This window comes from Melanostigma gelatinosum (genome assembly GCF_949748355.1).
Source record: "Melanostigma gelatinosum genome assembly, chromosome: 17".
Taxonomy (NCBI): Eukaryota; Metazoa; Chordata; class Actinopteri; order Perciformes; family Zoarcidae; genus Melanostigma; species Melanostigma gelatinosum.
In genome coordinates, this window is record NC_136650.1 from 17,893,532 (window position 1) to 17,906,668 (window position 13,137).

General features: G+C 42.9%; 1 protein-coding gene across 3 annotated transcripts in view; it reads right to left on the reverse strand.

The window, feature by feature from the left end:
* The window catches only part of ptprua (protein tyrosine phosphatase receptor type Ua), a 163,104-nt gene that overhangs the window by 64,564 nt on the left and 85,403 nt on the right, over positions 1-13,137 (reverse strand). For 2 of the 3 annotated variants that reach the window (XM_079288297.1, XM_079288296.1), the window contains exon 4: positions 4,999-5,080. In XM_079288297.1, the coding sequence (XP_079144423.1) occupies positions 4,999-5,080 (82 nt within the window). Of the gene's footprint in view, positions 1-4,998; positions 5,081-13,137 lie in introns of those variants that run through there. The other variant, XM_079288298.1, reaches the window with a different exon arrangement.

The window sequence follows — 13,137 nt, forward strand, 5'->3', positions numbered from 1 at the left end:
CTATACAATGACGACACACCCAGGCCTGGATACAACCACACGAACATGAATACGATATAGAATACATATCGCAGAGTTGTGTATATAAGTACATAACCATCAACAAAAATATTCTGCTAGATATTTAATATTTAACAAACTTACTGTATCGATTTGAAAGTATCAACTAAAGCTGTTTTCGGAGCCAAGTAGAATAATCGTACCACCGTTGGCAGAGGTTTCCACTTATATCAAGAAAATACAGATCATAAGGCTGCATATGAAATAAAATAACTTATCAAGACAGACAGTTTCTGAAGATTACACCCGCCCCAGCCAGACAAACGCAGACGTTACAGACATTCCCCATTCGGTTTGACAGAGGCACAGTTGCCTACGATCACAGAGACAATGTTTTTCTGCCGCATCAAATGCTGTTCTCATTCACACATTCACTAGGATTCGTCTGTATCGAGAGTCTGAATGACATTATTATTTAAAGCCCTATCAAGGACACAAGTATATTCTTAGTTTGTGTTTCTATGGCTCCTGAATTATTACTCAAAAATCAAATGTCAAAAAAATACGCAACAGCAAAAACTGAGACTCAAACGAAGGCTGATTTAACCGAGCGATGAACTGAACTTATTGAAGACATGCACGAGGAATGCGTCTGTTGAAACGCATGTGCATTGTGTTTATCAAATGACAGACCCCGCAGTTCGTTAGTACACTCGTCTCTGCCAGTATACACAAACAGCTTTACATTTGTTTACTGTAATGTGTGAAGCACCATATGGCCGCAGTAATAAATCCAGCGTCGTCATTTAATATAGAGCAACATATTTTCAGCTCATTTCTTTCAGGGATCCTGTGGAGTTCTCTGAAATACATTTAGTTTCCCCCCCCCCCCCTTGAGATTAACAAACCGGTTAATTGCATTTCCTTCCTCATAAAATATTGACAACTATGATGTTGTGGAATATTTTTTCTTAGCTAGCGGTCTTCCTTGCCTTTTGTTGGCACATTGCTACCTATTGGAGCATTACCACCACCCACTGCCAATCAGTGGAATAGCATGAAAAGGTCCAAAGGAATACGTGCCACTTATGCTGGTCCATGCTAGTAGAACATGAGATATCAACAAAACTTGGGCCTTCTCATCAAAAACATTGCCCCGCAGTTCCTCGAGTGGTCAAAACCCCACAGAGTACCTTTAATGGGAAGAATTTAATTAATTAGTGGTAAGATAATTGACGTCCAGTCATTTACAGCTCTGTTCGGATCAAGAAGAAAACCGCAGAGCACACGTATGATACATATATATATATACAGTATGTGTCTCCGTCATTTCTAGTGATCAGTCTGTGATAATAAAGTGAGTCACTGCAATGCAGACAAAAATGCCGCACTGCTCCTGAGGAACACAGTGATTGATTTGAGTTGTTTTGATTCAGCTCCCCAAAAAGTCAATGACGTCTGTCAGTAATTATGCTTCAAAATGTGAAGATTACAATTTTTACTTTAAAAAGCACACATTTTGACGATGCCGACTAAGAAAAGCACAACTGTCGCTATCTATTAACATCAAGGACGACCCAGTCTGCCACGACCCACAACACTCTCACCCCGAATCTCAAGCAACGGAATTAATTTCAACCATCATTCATTTTATTATTCACCTGAGCTTTTCCAACAGTGACCGTGTCAAGATGTCTTGGCTTACCGTTGAGAATGAATTAAAGCATCAGAGAACGTTTGCTGCCCTTTTCTCATTACCGTGCACCTATTTTGAAGGATGTACTTTGCAAATTCACTAATGCCTTACTTGGCCAAATGTCAAGTTCCAAAATTCATTACATTAGATAACAAGCATTGTGGTCTTCACTGTATCTGACAATTATCTTTCGAACATTTGCATTTCTAGAAGCAGCTTCCAGCATTTGCATTCATTTAAAAGTTGGCACGAAGTAAATCAGTAACCACACACCCACGTACCTACATGAAAAACAATGGTTCTCTCACTCTTTTCACACGAGACAAAAGTTTATAAGAGTCGATATAAACTACTTTTATAATGTGTCTGGACCACAGCTGACAGTAATTATATTTTGTGCCAATATGAAATATAACTGAACAGCTGTATGAACAGAGCAGTTCTAGACAAATGGTGACGATTGGATTCAAACAAATAACCTCAGCTGGCTGACACAATTTCTTGCTAACACGTGAACATCTCTGTGACATCTGTTAAAGTCTATTTTATAAATTTAACAAGTGCATCTTACTCAACTGGAGTCATATAAACCTGCTGTTTTCATGTTGATGGTTATTCTCTGCAGCTCCACGGAAAAAAAGAACACGCTGAACACAGGTTGAGGATAAAATAGATTCTCTCATGTGACAGGTGGGAAGCTACAGTAACAAAGGCTCTGTTCATCACCGAGCCTCAATCTCAACAGAGTTTAAACAATGAGAATATGGGCATCTGGTTGACAAAGTCAACGTAAAACCATGTGGTAAAATAATAACCTTTATATTCGACACGAACAACAATGGCTGATACTTTTGCTGTGGTGTGACATGTTCTGGGCAAACTGTTTCTACCGGACACCAATGTGATGGACAAAATAATATTCAGATGGAGAGGCTGGCGCTATTCACACAAGACCCACTTTTATCCTTGGTTTCCACAGTAACCAAAAGCAACATCTGGCTGAGGATGGGACGACAGAAATTGCATCTCCCATTTGACCCATTGCCTCATTTTCTCTTTCTTCTCCGCAGCCCTTTCCATGCTCTCGTCCACCAATAAGCATTGAGAGAGGGAAACAAATTTCCTCAGGCAGCATATCAAACAACACAATTTCCCACGTATAATCCTCGTACGTTTTACAAACTCTGCAGACTAGAATTAAAGCTGAAGTGAAGAGTGAAGTGTAAAACTAAACGACAGCAAAGTATACACCCTGGCCTGTAGAGAATAGCCGCGGCGCCAGTCAGAGTATTCCGTCTGGAGAAAACAAGCATAAACTCTTTTTCGACAAGCGTGCACAGACCCAATTATAGGAGGAGGCATTTGAGGACGAGGCAGTTGCATTAATAGTTCCTGAGAAAATGTAATTTAAAATCCAAAAGCCCAGCAGTGTGGATGTGTGACCTTAATTAATAACATAAATGCGACCACGGTAATGTGATTCTCAAATGCATTGCGACTGTCTGAGATGTTGGTTCTCCAGATTCGTAATGCTGCCTTGTATTCTTGATGCAGGAGAGATTGGTCCTGACTGAAACGCGTGTTTAGAATAAAGACGCGGACTCCAGAGGAAAACAACACCAATGTTGAATAGCAGTTGCCTTTGCCTTGAATCTCTCCTAAGGGGGAGAATAACATTATTCTTGCTGCCTGTGGGGAAATTCATGCCAGCTTACTGATGTTTACTTTCATCTGTGTGTGATAGTGTGTGTTCAGATAGGACAGAAGTATAGTGATTGCACAGATATGGCTTTTTCTGTACTTGGCCTTTGTTTGTGTACGAGCAGATGAGCGGGAATATAAATTGTGCTCTATGGTTCATGTATTTATGGTGAACAACATATATGTAAAGCCGTTCCTGGCAGGGACACTGTCACCTAATTTCAGCTAATAGGCATGTGGCGGGTTCGAGTGCCACCATCTGGCAACAAGGCTAAACCCAGCCGAACCTGGCAACGCTATACCAACCCAAACACACCATTGACAACCACCATGGAAATGCATCCTGCAACTTTGAGAACATGGTGACAGAGTTCAAGGTATCAAAACTTTGAGATGAGCTTGGGTGAAAAAAAATACAGAAATAAGTTTTGCGATGGTTTTAGAAAATGTTATTTCGGTTCATCTGCTTGCTTCCCAGACAGGGTTCAAGGATTTATTTCGTGCGGCCTGCCTGATTTTTTTTAGTAGAGCCAGAAAAGGGATATCTGCATTTCATGAGCTAATGAATCCCCTACATTATCACTGTTACCGTTCTCACAGAAGGCCAGTGCAGAGCGAAGCAAGGTTTGCAGCTTTAACATATAAATTGGAGCAACTATATGCTAGAAAACCCTAAAAACAGCACAATATTCTTTCCACCTCTGCCTCTGCAATGAAACCCTCACTGAAACAACTGGAATTAAACACACGCATATTAAGTCAACCAATAATAATAGACACAAAAACAATTATCTATACTGTATATGTGTGGAGTCTAATAAACACCGCATTATATCACAATTATTGTTCGAACCGTTATTTAATAAAAAGCCCAAAATGACACATTTTCAAATCATATTATTTTCTGTTCTGACTCCATGTTATGTCTTTTTACAAGCCAGCATGGTTCAGTGCAGCTTGAACAATGACGACTACTTCCAGGGAGACCAATTACAGCCGATGTGGCTCTTGTCCATGGCGTCCAAAAGTGCTAATCATCTTGAAAACAGCACAGCAGTGAAAGAAAAGAGTTTGTTATGAACATCTACACGGAGCCTGAGTACTAAAGGATTGAGGGGGGTATAATGGTGTAATCAGAACAGAACAGAACAGCACATAATGTAACACTACCGGCGCCCATAAAGCTCCAAACCCCTTGATATCCAAGTGATGACAAAGAAAAGAAAACTTCCAGAGAGGATCAAAGTACAACCACTAACTGTCCTTTTCCTGCCTGTACCATCCCATTAGCTCTAAAAGCACCCGACTGTGAGCATTGCGATCAGAGGGAAAGGTCAGCCATTGTGCCCCGGACAAAAGAGAAGCTTCCTGCTGTGTTATTGTGGCTGTGACACTCGGACAGGTAATGTGCCTCAGTTGCCCCCCTGTCAGCCGGATTGGCTCATCGTCTTCAATCACGAAAAAAAACCCCGGGCCAGGAAACTTCAGGAGCAGTTTCCTGGCCCGGGGTTTTTTTTCGTTGTTCAGCCGACCACTCTCCCCGGGCTCAGTAAAAGGTTAGCAGGTATGCTATGTATGAGCAGTGCAGAACGGGTACTTACAACAAGGGTAATTGAGCAGCACAATGTCGTCCAAGGCGATGTAGCCCTGTCGTTCTTCGGAAACGGCCCCTTCAAAGATGACCTGTGGAGACAATGGATAAATGAAATGACTGCAGACCATTACATCTTGAGTGGCAGGTAGACTGACAATATCGGAAATTAGGGGGATGGGGTCCAAAGGCCTGTCACGAACTGACATGAACAGATTTTTCCATTAATTCCACCGTACATTTAAAAGAAGGCTCGGTTGTAAAACGTACGACTGCCATTAAAATGGTAATCTGGAGAGTTTCTTGTATTTCTGGTCCAGTTTTACTTTTACAGCTATCAAAGAATATATTTGCAGAAGCCCCTCAGAATCCAAAAACAAGACATCTTTAGAGCCACTATCTTGTGATATAAAGCTAAAGGTTAAACAGGAGGAAAAAAAAAATGGCACGGATGCCAAGATCTGCACCAACACTGGCCTGAACTGATCCGAATGCAAGGCACCTGACAGTTTGTGGTTTCAGTTGAGCGAAGGTAAATCGTATCAGTAGGCGTCTAAATTTGCATGTTCTTTTCTGCAAAATGCATATTAGTTAGCTCTCAGTGAGTGACTATTGATTGTACACTTCTTGCTAAGATGACTTTTGGGATATTCTGAGTATATACTGTAATAAATCTTACTATCACAGCTCAGACATGTTCTACAGCATTAGGTGAATGTTAAGCTCATAATGTCAATTGCTATCAATTTGCTTCCCCCCCCCCCTTAGGCTGGTGGACAAGGCTTATCAAATAACTCAGAGAGCAAGTGTGTTGAGAGTTTATTCGAAGCATCTTTGGTGCATTATTTTATTGACCTTGCAGTGTTTGATGGGCATACAGTCAACATGATTTCAAAAGCAATTAGACCACAAGATACTAAAAGTCTCCACGGAAATCAATAGTACAAATGCAACTGTCTCTAGCCACCTGCAGTAGCTTAGTCCGTTGGGACTTGCCAGGACGGGCGCCTGTTCAGGTCCCAGCACGGACCAGCTCGGAGTGGGGACTGGTAGCTGGAGAGGTGCCAGTTTGCCTCTGAGGTGCCCTTGAGCACCGAACCTCTAAACTGCTCCCCGGGCGCTGTAGATTAGCTGCCCCCTGTTTTAAATACTAGGACGGGGTAAATAAACGGTGTAATGTGCAATAAAAGTTGATTTACATGGACACTTACTTAGACTTGAAGACTATGAATTGAACCCCAGTGCACAAAGCTGTCACTCTGATTCAAAGACACTCAGCAGTGAAATGTGGAGCGAGGCACAGCAATCTGTTCAGCTTGTACGTCATTGTTCAATTACACATGTCCAACAATACATATTGCAACGTACTGTAAACAACAACAAAAAACAACACATAAGCTAAAAAGACAACAGGAAACAAAGTACTTGTGGTTCCATGCTCATTGATAAACAAGCCTGAAAACTAAAATCATAAAAGCGAAGAGACAACCTGCTACTTTAGAATCCATAGGTGAAGGTTCACTTTTGAAGCACTTGCAAACGGCAAAACAAACAAACAAAAATAATTGAGTCTTCAAGTCCCAGCTCACCAAGCCATATAGTGCAAACAACATGAATAAATCCCTCTTGTGACCCTTTTATCAATCCATACGGCAGCAGCAGAAGTCCTTAAACGCAGCCTAAATATTCACTTTGTCATCTAAATGAGCCGGGAGCATGCAGCGCCTCAAAGTGAATCGGGAGGCCTCCCAGAGTGCGACAAAGTCATTCTGGGTTTCCGAGTAGTAATTACAGTCAGCGGAGCCTCAATCAAGACACTCTTCACTTATAACGGCTGCAGCATGACAAACTCTGAACTTAAGGGTTGAGTGCATTAACAACTGCTTAGATGAAACATGTGACTACATTGTGTGTGTGTGTGTGTGTGTGTGTGGCAGCTACTGTTTTGCCCACACTTACTACGTGTACTTATCTATGCCAAAGTCCAGTGGAAGCCAGACTGTGACTCTGACGGGCAATAGATTGCGATGTTGACAATGCATCAGGCTTTAAGTGCCAAGGGCCAATCAATACCACAAAAAGGCCTTGGCAGATGGATACACACTAAGGCTTTCGTTCCACTCATTTCTTTTTTTATTTTTCCATTCCTATGTCGGGCCATTAGAGACGTCAGACCGATTAACTCTTCAATACATCAAGCGTCAACGCACCTACCACCATTGATTCCCTCAGCCTCGCGCTTTGAGCAATCATTGAGCTCCTCTGCATCTGCCCTCACTTCAAAGAAAAGTGCTTGACTGTGACTGTGACTGTGCCAGACATCGACGAACTTGGCATCCGATAGCTGCGCACAAACACCAGATATTATGCAAATGGTTAAAAACAGCATCCCCTTCCACTCTGCACATACAACGCAGGGCAGTGAAAATGAAACGATTTGCTGAATGTTTGAGGAGCGCAGTGGAGCCGGTACGGTGGCCCTGAGAGCTCAATGCGCTGCAGAAAACATGTAGCAAACAGATAAAACCTTCACCAATTGCCAAACTGACAACACAACCAAATGATAAAAAGTTGCCGCAAATACAGACAACACAACACAAGCAAGTTTCTGTATTTGGTTGTTTGGTGGTTCTGTGTGTATTTGCAACTTGTTTCTTTATTTGATTGTGTTTTCTGTATTTCCAGTGTAATCTTGTGTTTGGCTGTGTTTTTATGTATTTGGCTGTGTTTCCTGTCTCCATATTGTTCATACATTCCTGGATGTCTCAAATGTATTTGCCATTGTTTTATTTCTTTTGCAGCTTTTTTTGTTTTTTTCCTAAATGTTGTGCTATTGTGTTATTGAATTCGCCAAGAGGTTTTTCCTCATCTGCTTGAGTGCTGTCTATTTGTCTTTTGTTATGTTGCAGTGTGTTGGGCTGTCAGGGCCGCCGTAGCGAGGAGATATAAAAAGATGTACGGAGAAAAAAACAACAGGGCAGGCAAAGATAGTGGGAGAAACACCTGGCATAGGAGGAGGAGATTGAAAGTAGATGGGGGGGGGGGGGACCTTAAGCCACACTGATATTGTTTGTCATGACGGGGCCTGATAGCATCTTTAATATTTGATCGCAAAGTTTCACCCTTTTCCAGTACTCACACAACGAAAATCGATTTCTGCAAAGACTATAAGAGAGAGATTTGTCCAATTGAGAGTATCCAGTTGAAGGCGATGTCATTCTCCAGCTTTCCTCAGCCTCTCTCAGGCTTTTGTTGTGATGAGCAACAACAACAAAAAAAAGAGGCCTGTATCACTGCAAAGGCACAATCTGTGAAGTGTGAATCAAGGTTTGGTTTACTGCAAGCAGCAGGGTGCCATCTACCCGGGTGTCATCGTCAGCGACCAAAGGAAATGACACGAGAAACAAATTTGAATCCGGAAAAAGTTCTGGCACAAGAACAGCGGTGTCGACAGTTTGAGGAGACGAACGCAGCTGGACAGTCACATGTGATGTTAAAAAGCGTGCAAGCATGTTAATATGCGCCTCCTGTTGTGTCGTGTTTGGCTCATAAAATTCAATGCCGCAGAATTGATAGTGTAGAGTAACAAAAAATCCATAGTACAACCCAGGAGGCCTCTCAGTGAATACATAAAACCAGTGGTGGCAGTAAAAGGGATTCCATTAAAAATAAGATTTGAACAGTAATTAAATATGTTGAACTTTTAGTTTTCATCATAGCGCTGCAGGAATTATTTATGCGTTTGCATCAGTGATAAAGCTCTCAGTTGATTTGTGGACGCCATCAATCTCCGAGACGACTTTGATGAAATAAACGCTGAACAAATATTGCAACAGTGTTCTGTTAATTTCTCCAGCTAGCATGAGGCCAACACTATTGATCCGTATCGACGATGTGGCAGTGAAACATTGAAATGTACGACGCGCAATTGCACCTGCCATCTTGTCTCTGCAGGCGGAAGAAATAAAGTGAGGCGCGCAGTAGTTCCACTGCAGCGTGCTGTGTGTGTGCTGTGTGTGTGTGTTGGGGGGGGGGGGAAGATGAATTTTTATTATTTCTTTGGCTCAACTTCAGTGCATATCCTCATTCGTTTCTCACTAGATGTGTTAAAATGGAGGGCGAACAAGAAGGCAGGCGATTGCAAGTACTCTAAAATGAAAAAAAGAAAAACACGAACAAATGAAAGGGTCAGCAGTAACATCACTCTTTTCATTTAACCACTCAAAACACGTCTCAAATCAGACTTTAACTAGACCGTGAAAATTGTTTCAGTCCCAAAAGAACCTCCCTGACCCGTCACAGGAACAAGATTTCTGTCAATTAGAAAATGTTTACACAAAGCTTGATCGTGTGGAAAACGTCATTCACCTGACTTTCTGTTGATGTGGGGATGTTTGTAACCTGGAACTGTGAAATTACAGATTTGGCACAATTCCACGATTCACTGTCAGAGATCAACACACGTCCTCTCTTTTTAAATGGCGTGGAGCGGCAAAGACCTCACCTCTCGGTGACTACACGTCAACAGCAGCAAGCCAATAATCGAAGCGGGGGACTGCGGGGGGAGCCAATTTACTCACCTCGATTTTCCCTGTTTAACCATTCTGTATCCCTCTGCACGGCATGCACACACACGAAACAGCGAGGCTGATGTCAATTAGGTAAAAATTGCACTGAATTACCTGCATGCATAGTTTCCTGTGAACCCCTTGTGGTTCGGCAGGCAATCTGAACGCAGGGCAGGAATGGCGGACGCGACCGTGAATAAAAAAGTACTTTTTAGAGACGTAATGACTGGATGTAAATATATCAAAAGACAATATGGGATTGATTCTATGAATTTTCATGAATTACAACTTTAAAATCCAAGGACCGGACCTTGCTGTGGTCCTTGCTGGTGGTACTTTCCCTTATGACTAAAGCTAATAGGTTTATCGAACCTTATTTTTGCAACACTGCTTCACTGCCTGGGTGAAGGAAGGTGACGGGTTAAGAAAAAAACATGACAATATGTAAGCAAAAGAGAGAGAGAGAGAGAGAGAGAGAGAGAGAGAGAGAGAGAGAGAGAGAGAGAGAGAGAGAGAGAGAGGGGAAAGATAAGAGAGAAGGCGACCTAATGGCGAGATGCACTGGGAATGAAGATGGTGGGATAAGCAGGAAAAAACGGCCAGGGAGTGAAGCCTGGAGTAAAAAGTCAAATACATTTTAAAGGAGAGGAGCCAGCGTTTGCAAAAGAGCACCTCTTTAACACCTATTTTACTTCCCAAATCCAGGCTGACAGGGAGAGAGTGAACCAGTCTGATCAATGTTCTCTTCTGTCATTCAATGCCATGACTATCTAAAGATGGCGAGGTCGTGAACTCAGCCAGATGACACATGCATGGAGTCAGAGTGTCAGCCAGTACACGTTTAAGCAACGGTATACTGTAGATATCAGTGCTATTAAACTCTCTAAAGAAGAAATGATATTGGTTGCATTGTGGAAAAAGTAGGATTCAGCGTTTTGAGGGTTTGAGTCAGGGTATCTACCTTCTTCTTCTTTTTTATCGGTCTCTTGTGAGTTCCCCAACTTTATGGAAGTGCATTAATAAATCATTAACGTTCCCTTTTAATGGCTAAATGGAAGAATTTGACAGTGTGCCAAAACGTCGCTATTCCTTTACACTGTTGACAGGCGACGCAGTTCCACCAGTAATGAATCTGCCATCACGTAAGTGGTGGGATGCAGCAGAAAAGCTTCTCATTTATAGCACAAAATACGCCTTCAACAATGGCCATTTGAAACCCAGAAATATTGGCATTGAATTTTGAAAGATCATATCAGCAAAAGCAAAATGCAACGGTTGATCACAGTCCAACATATCTCTGAGGCAGTCTGTCTTTCCTGAGGGTGTTGATGCTCGCTGATCACTAGATATATATATATATTTTTTTTTAATCTCAATCGCCACTACCACCAGCAGCCACACACACACACACACACTTTCTCCTCCAAGCCCTCTGAAGTGGTAGTCTTTTCTCTCTAGGTGGAGCTGCTCCTCTGCGGCCTGCAGGGGCTGATCTGTTGGCTGGGAGTGCTGGACAGTGATCGTTATCGATGGATGAGTGGAGCCCTGTGGGGCCTACGCTGAGCTTTGAGTGGTAGCAGCAGGAGCTGCTGAGGCGAGAAAGAGCTTTCCCTGGGCAAAAAAGGAAGAGGGGAACACAAAAAAAAAAAAAAAAGGCAAAAAAAAAAAGGCAAAAAAAGGCACTCCAAGCCTCACTCCCGTCCCTCTCCGCACAGCAGATTGACATACTTTGTTCCTTCAGGCTTATGTTTAAGGCTCCTCACTCATCTGCACAGCTTTACGTGCTTCATTATGTGCTGCCGATCAGCCAGGTTTATAAGACAAATAAAGCAATCTGTTCTGTGTCTACACTCCGGGCGGGAAGACTTTAGAGAACAGCGCCTGCTCATCACTCAGGCAGCTTGGACATACATCACCAGAGTAGTAGATTGCATTGCTTATGCACGCCTGTCCAAACACTGCGGCGCAAAGCAAACTCCCCGCGCGGGCCGTCTTGTCTGATCGTACACCTCAGCCTCCCCCCCACCCCCAACCCCAACCCCCCCCCCCCCTGCCTCCACTTCCTCCTCCTCAGCCTATGGTGCGCGGCAGACAAACTTCCAACGTCTACACAGGCGAGAAGAAAAATCATTACTTTAAATCAGTTTGGCTATTTGTGAGAGTCGCTCAGGACAGGAGAGCTGAGGATGGTGAAGCGCAAGCTGTCCCCATTGATCTGTGCAGCCCTCTAATCTCATTAACTGGCTCTTGATTTATTGAGATGGGGCCCAGAGTGCTCCAAGGTTATGGAAGCAAACACCAGGCCCGCTCCCCCGCACCGAGGTTCGCATGGAATTGAGGTCAATTGACTGTTCGGCGGACCCACGATCCCACAATCCCTTACGCCAGCCACTGCCTTCTCATTAACGTCTGTTCTGTTGGGTGGGTGGGTGGGTGGGGGGGGGGGGGGGGGGTTGTAGGAGGCAGCAGGCTTAGTGGGAAGAAAGAGAGCGTTAGGGAATAAATTATTGCCCGTAATGAGGTGAGGCAGGGCTGCATCCAGTCATCAGACTCTCACAAGCTACGCAACAGCGCTAATAATGCAGCATCGACAATCCAGGCTTCAAACGGAGCTATTGATTACAATGCAGCACGCAGGTACATTGACGAATAAACAAAGATACAATGCAAACAGTCGCCCACTGTAATTATACACCTATTGAGCCACTGTGATATACGACACAGATGCAATTAGCTCATTTTTGCATGTGGTTTGAAGGATAGGGGATGATGATACAGCTGCTGAGGCCGCCAGTATAGCCACGGTTCTGTACTGAGACCACCGAGCAGCTCAGTGGAGCAGCTGGTGGTCCAGCATGCTAACAAAAAACACTAAAACACGCTCGTTTAGTTCGGCTACAATTTTACAAAACAACGGCATGACATGACGATTTCATCCCAATGCAGCCTCACTCATCATATCACAGGTAGACGAACTGATGAAGCCGTTTACCATTTAATACATCATCACAATTTAGCAGAACCCACTCTAATGTCTTATTCAGCCCGAGTTGCATATCAAATATAGTCATTTCACATTGATAAGAAATGAAGCTGTGACGGATAAGAAAATCCTTTGTAAGTATCCATTTGTGAAGCTGTGACTGTGTGTGATTATTTAAGTCGATAAACCACTAAAGTAACTAATCCGTTATCAATATGACAATCAGTTTTCTGTCAATCAACTCATTACTTAGCTATCAGTTTACTAACATTGTCAGCAAAGCCGATAGGACGGTATTGGATTTTTGAAGGGCAACGCCAGAAATTCATTTTGCACTTCCACAAAGTTGGGAACTCACAAGAAACAGATTAAAAAAAGATCGAAGCAGCAGCGATATCCTGACTTTTAGTCCCTAGTGCGCCAAAACCAATAGATCCTACACTTCCCATAATTCAACTCTGTAGCATCTTTCCTTAGATCCTTCCTTAATCCCTACGTCTGTCAAACTTAATACCCCGAGTTTAAAAGTTATTCTTTTAAAACTTTAGAAGGAAAAAGTTAGAAAGACAATTGTTTTTACAAGCTCAGCAGTCGTCTC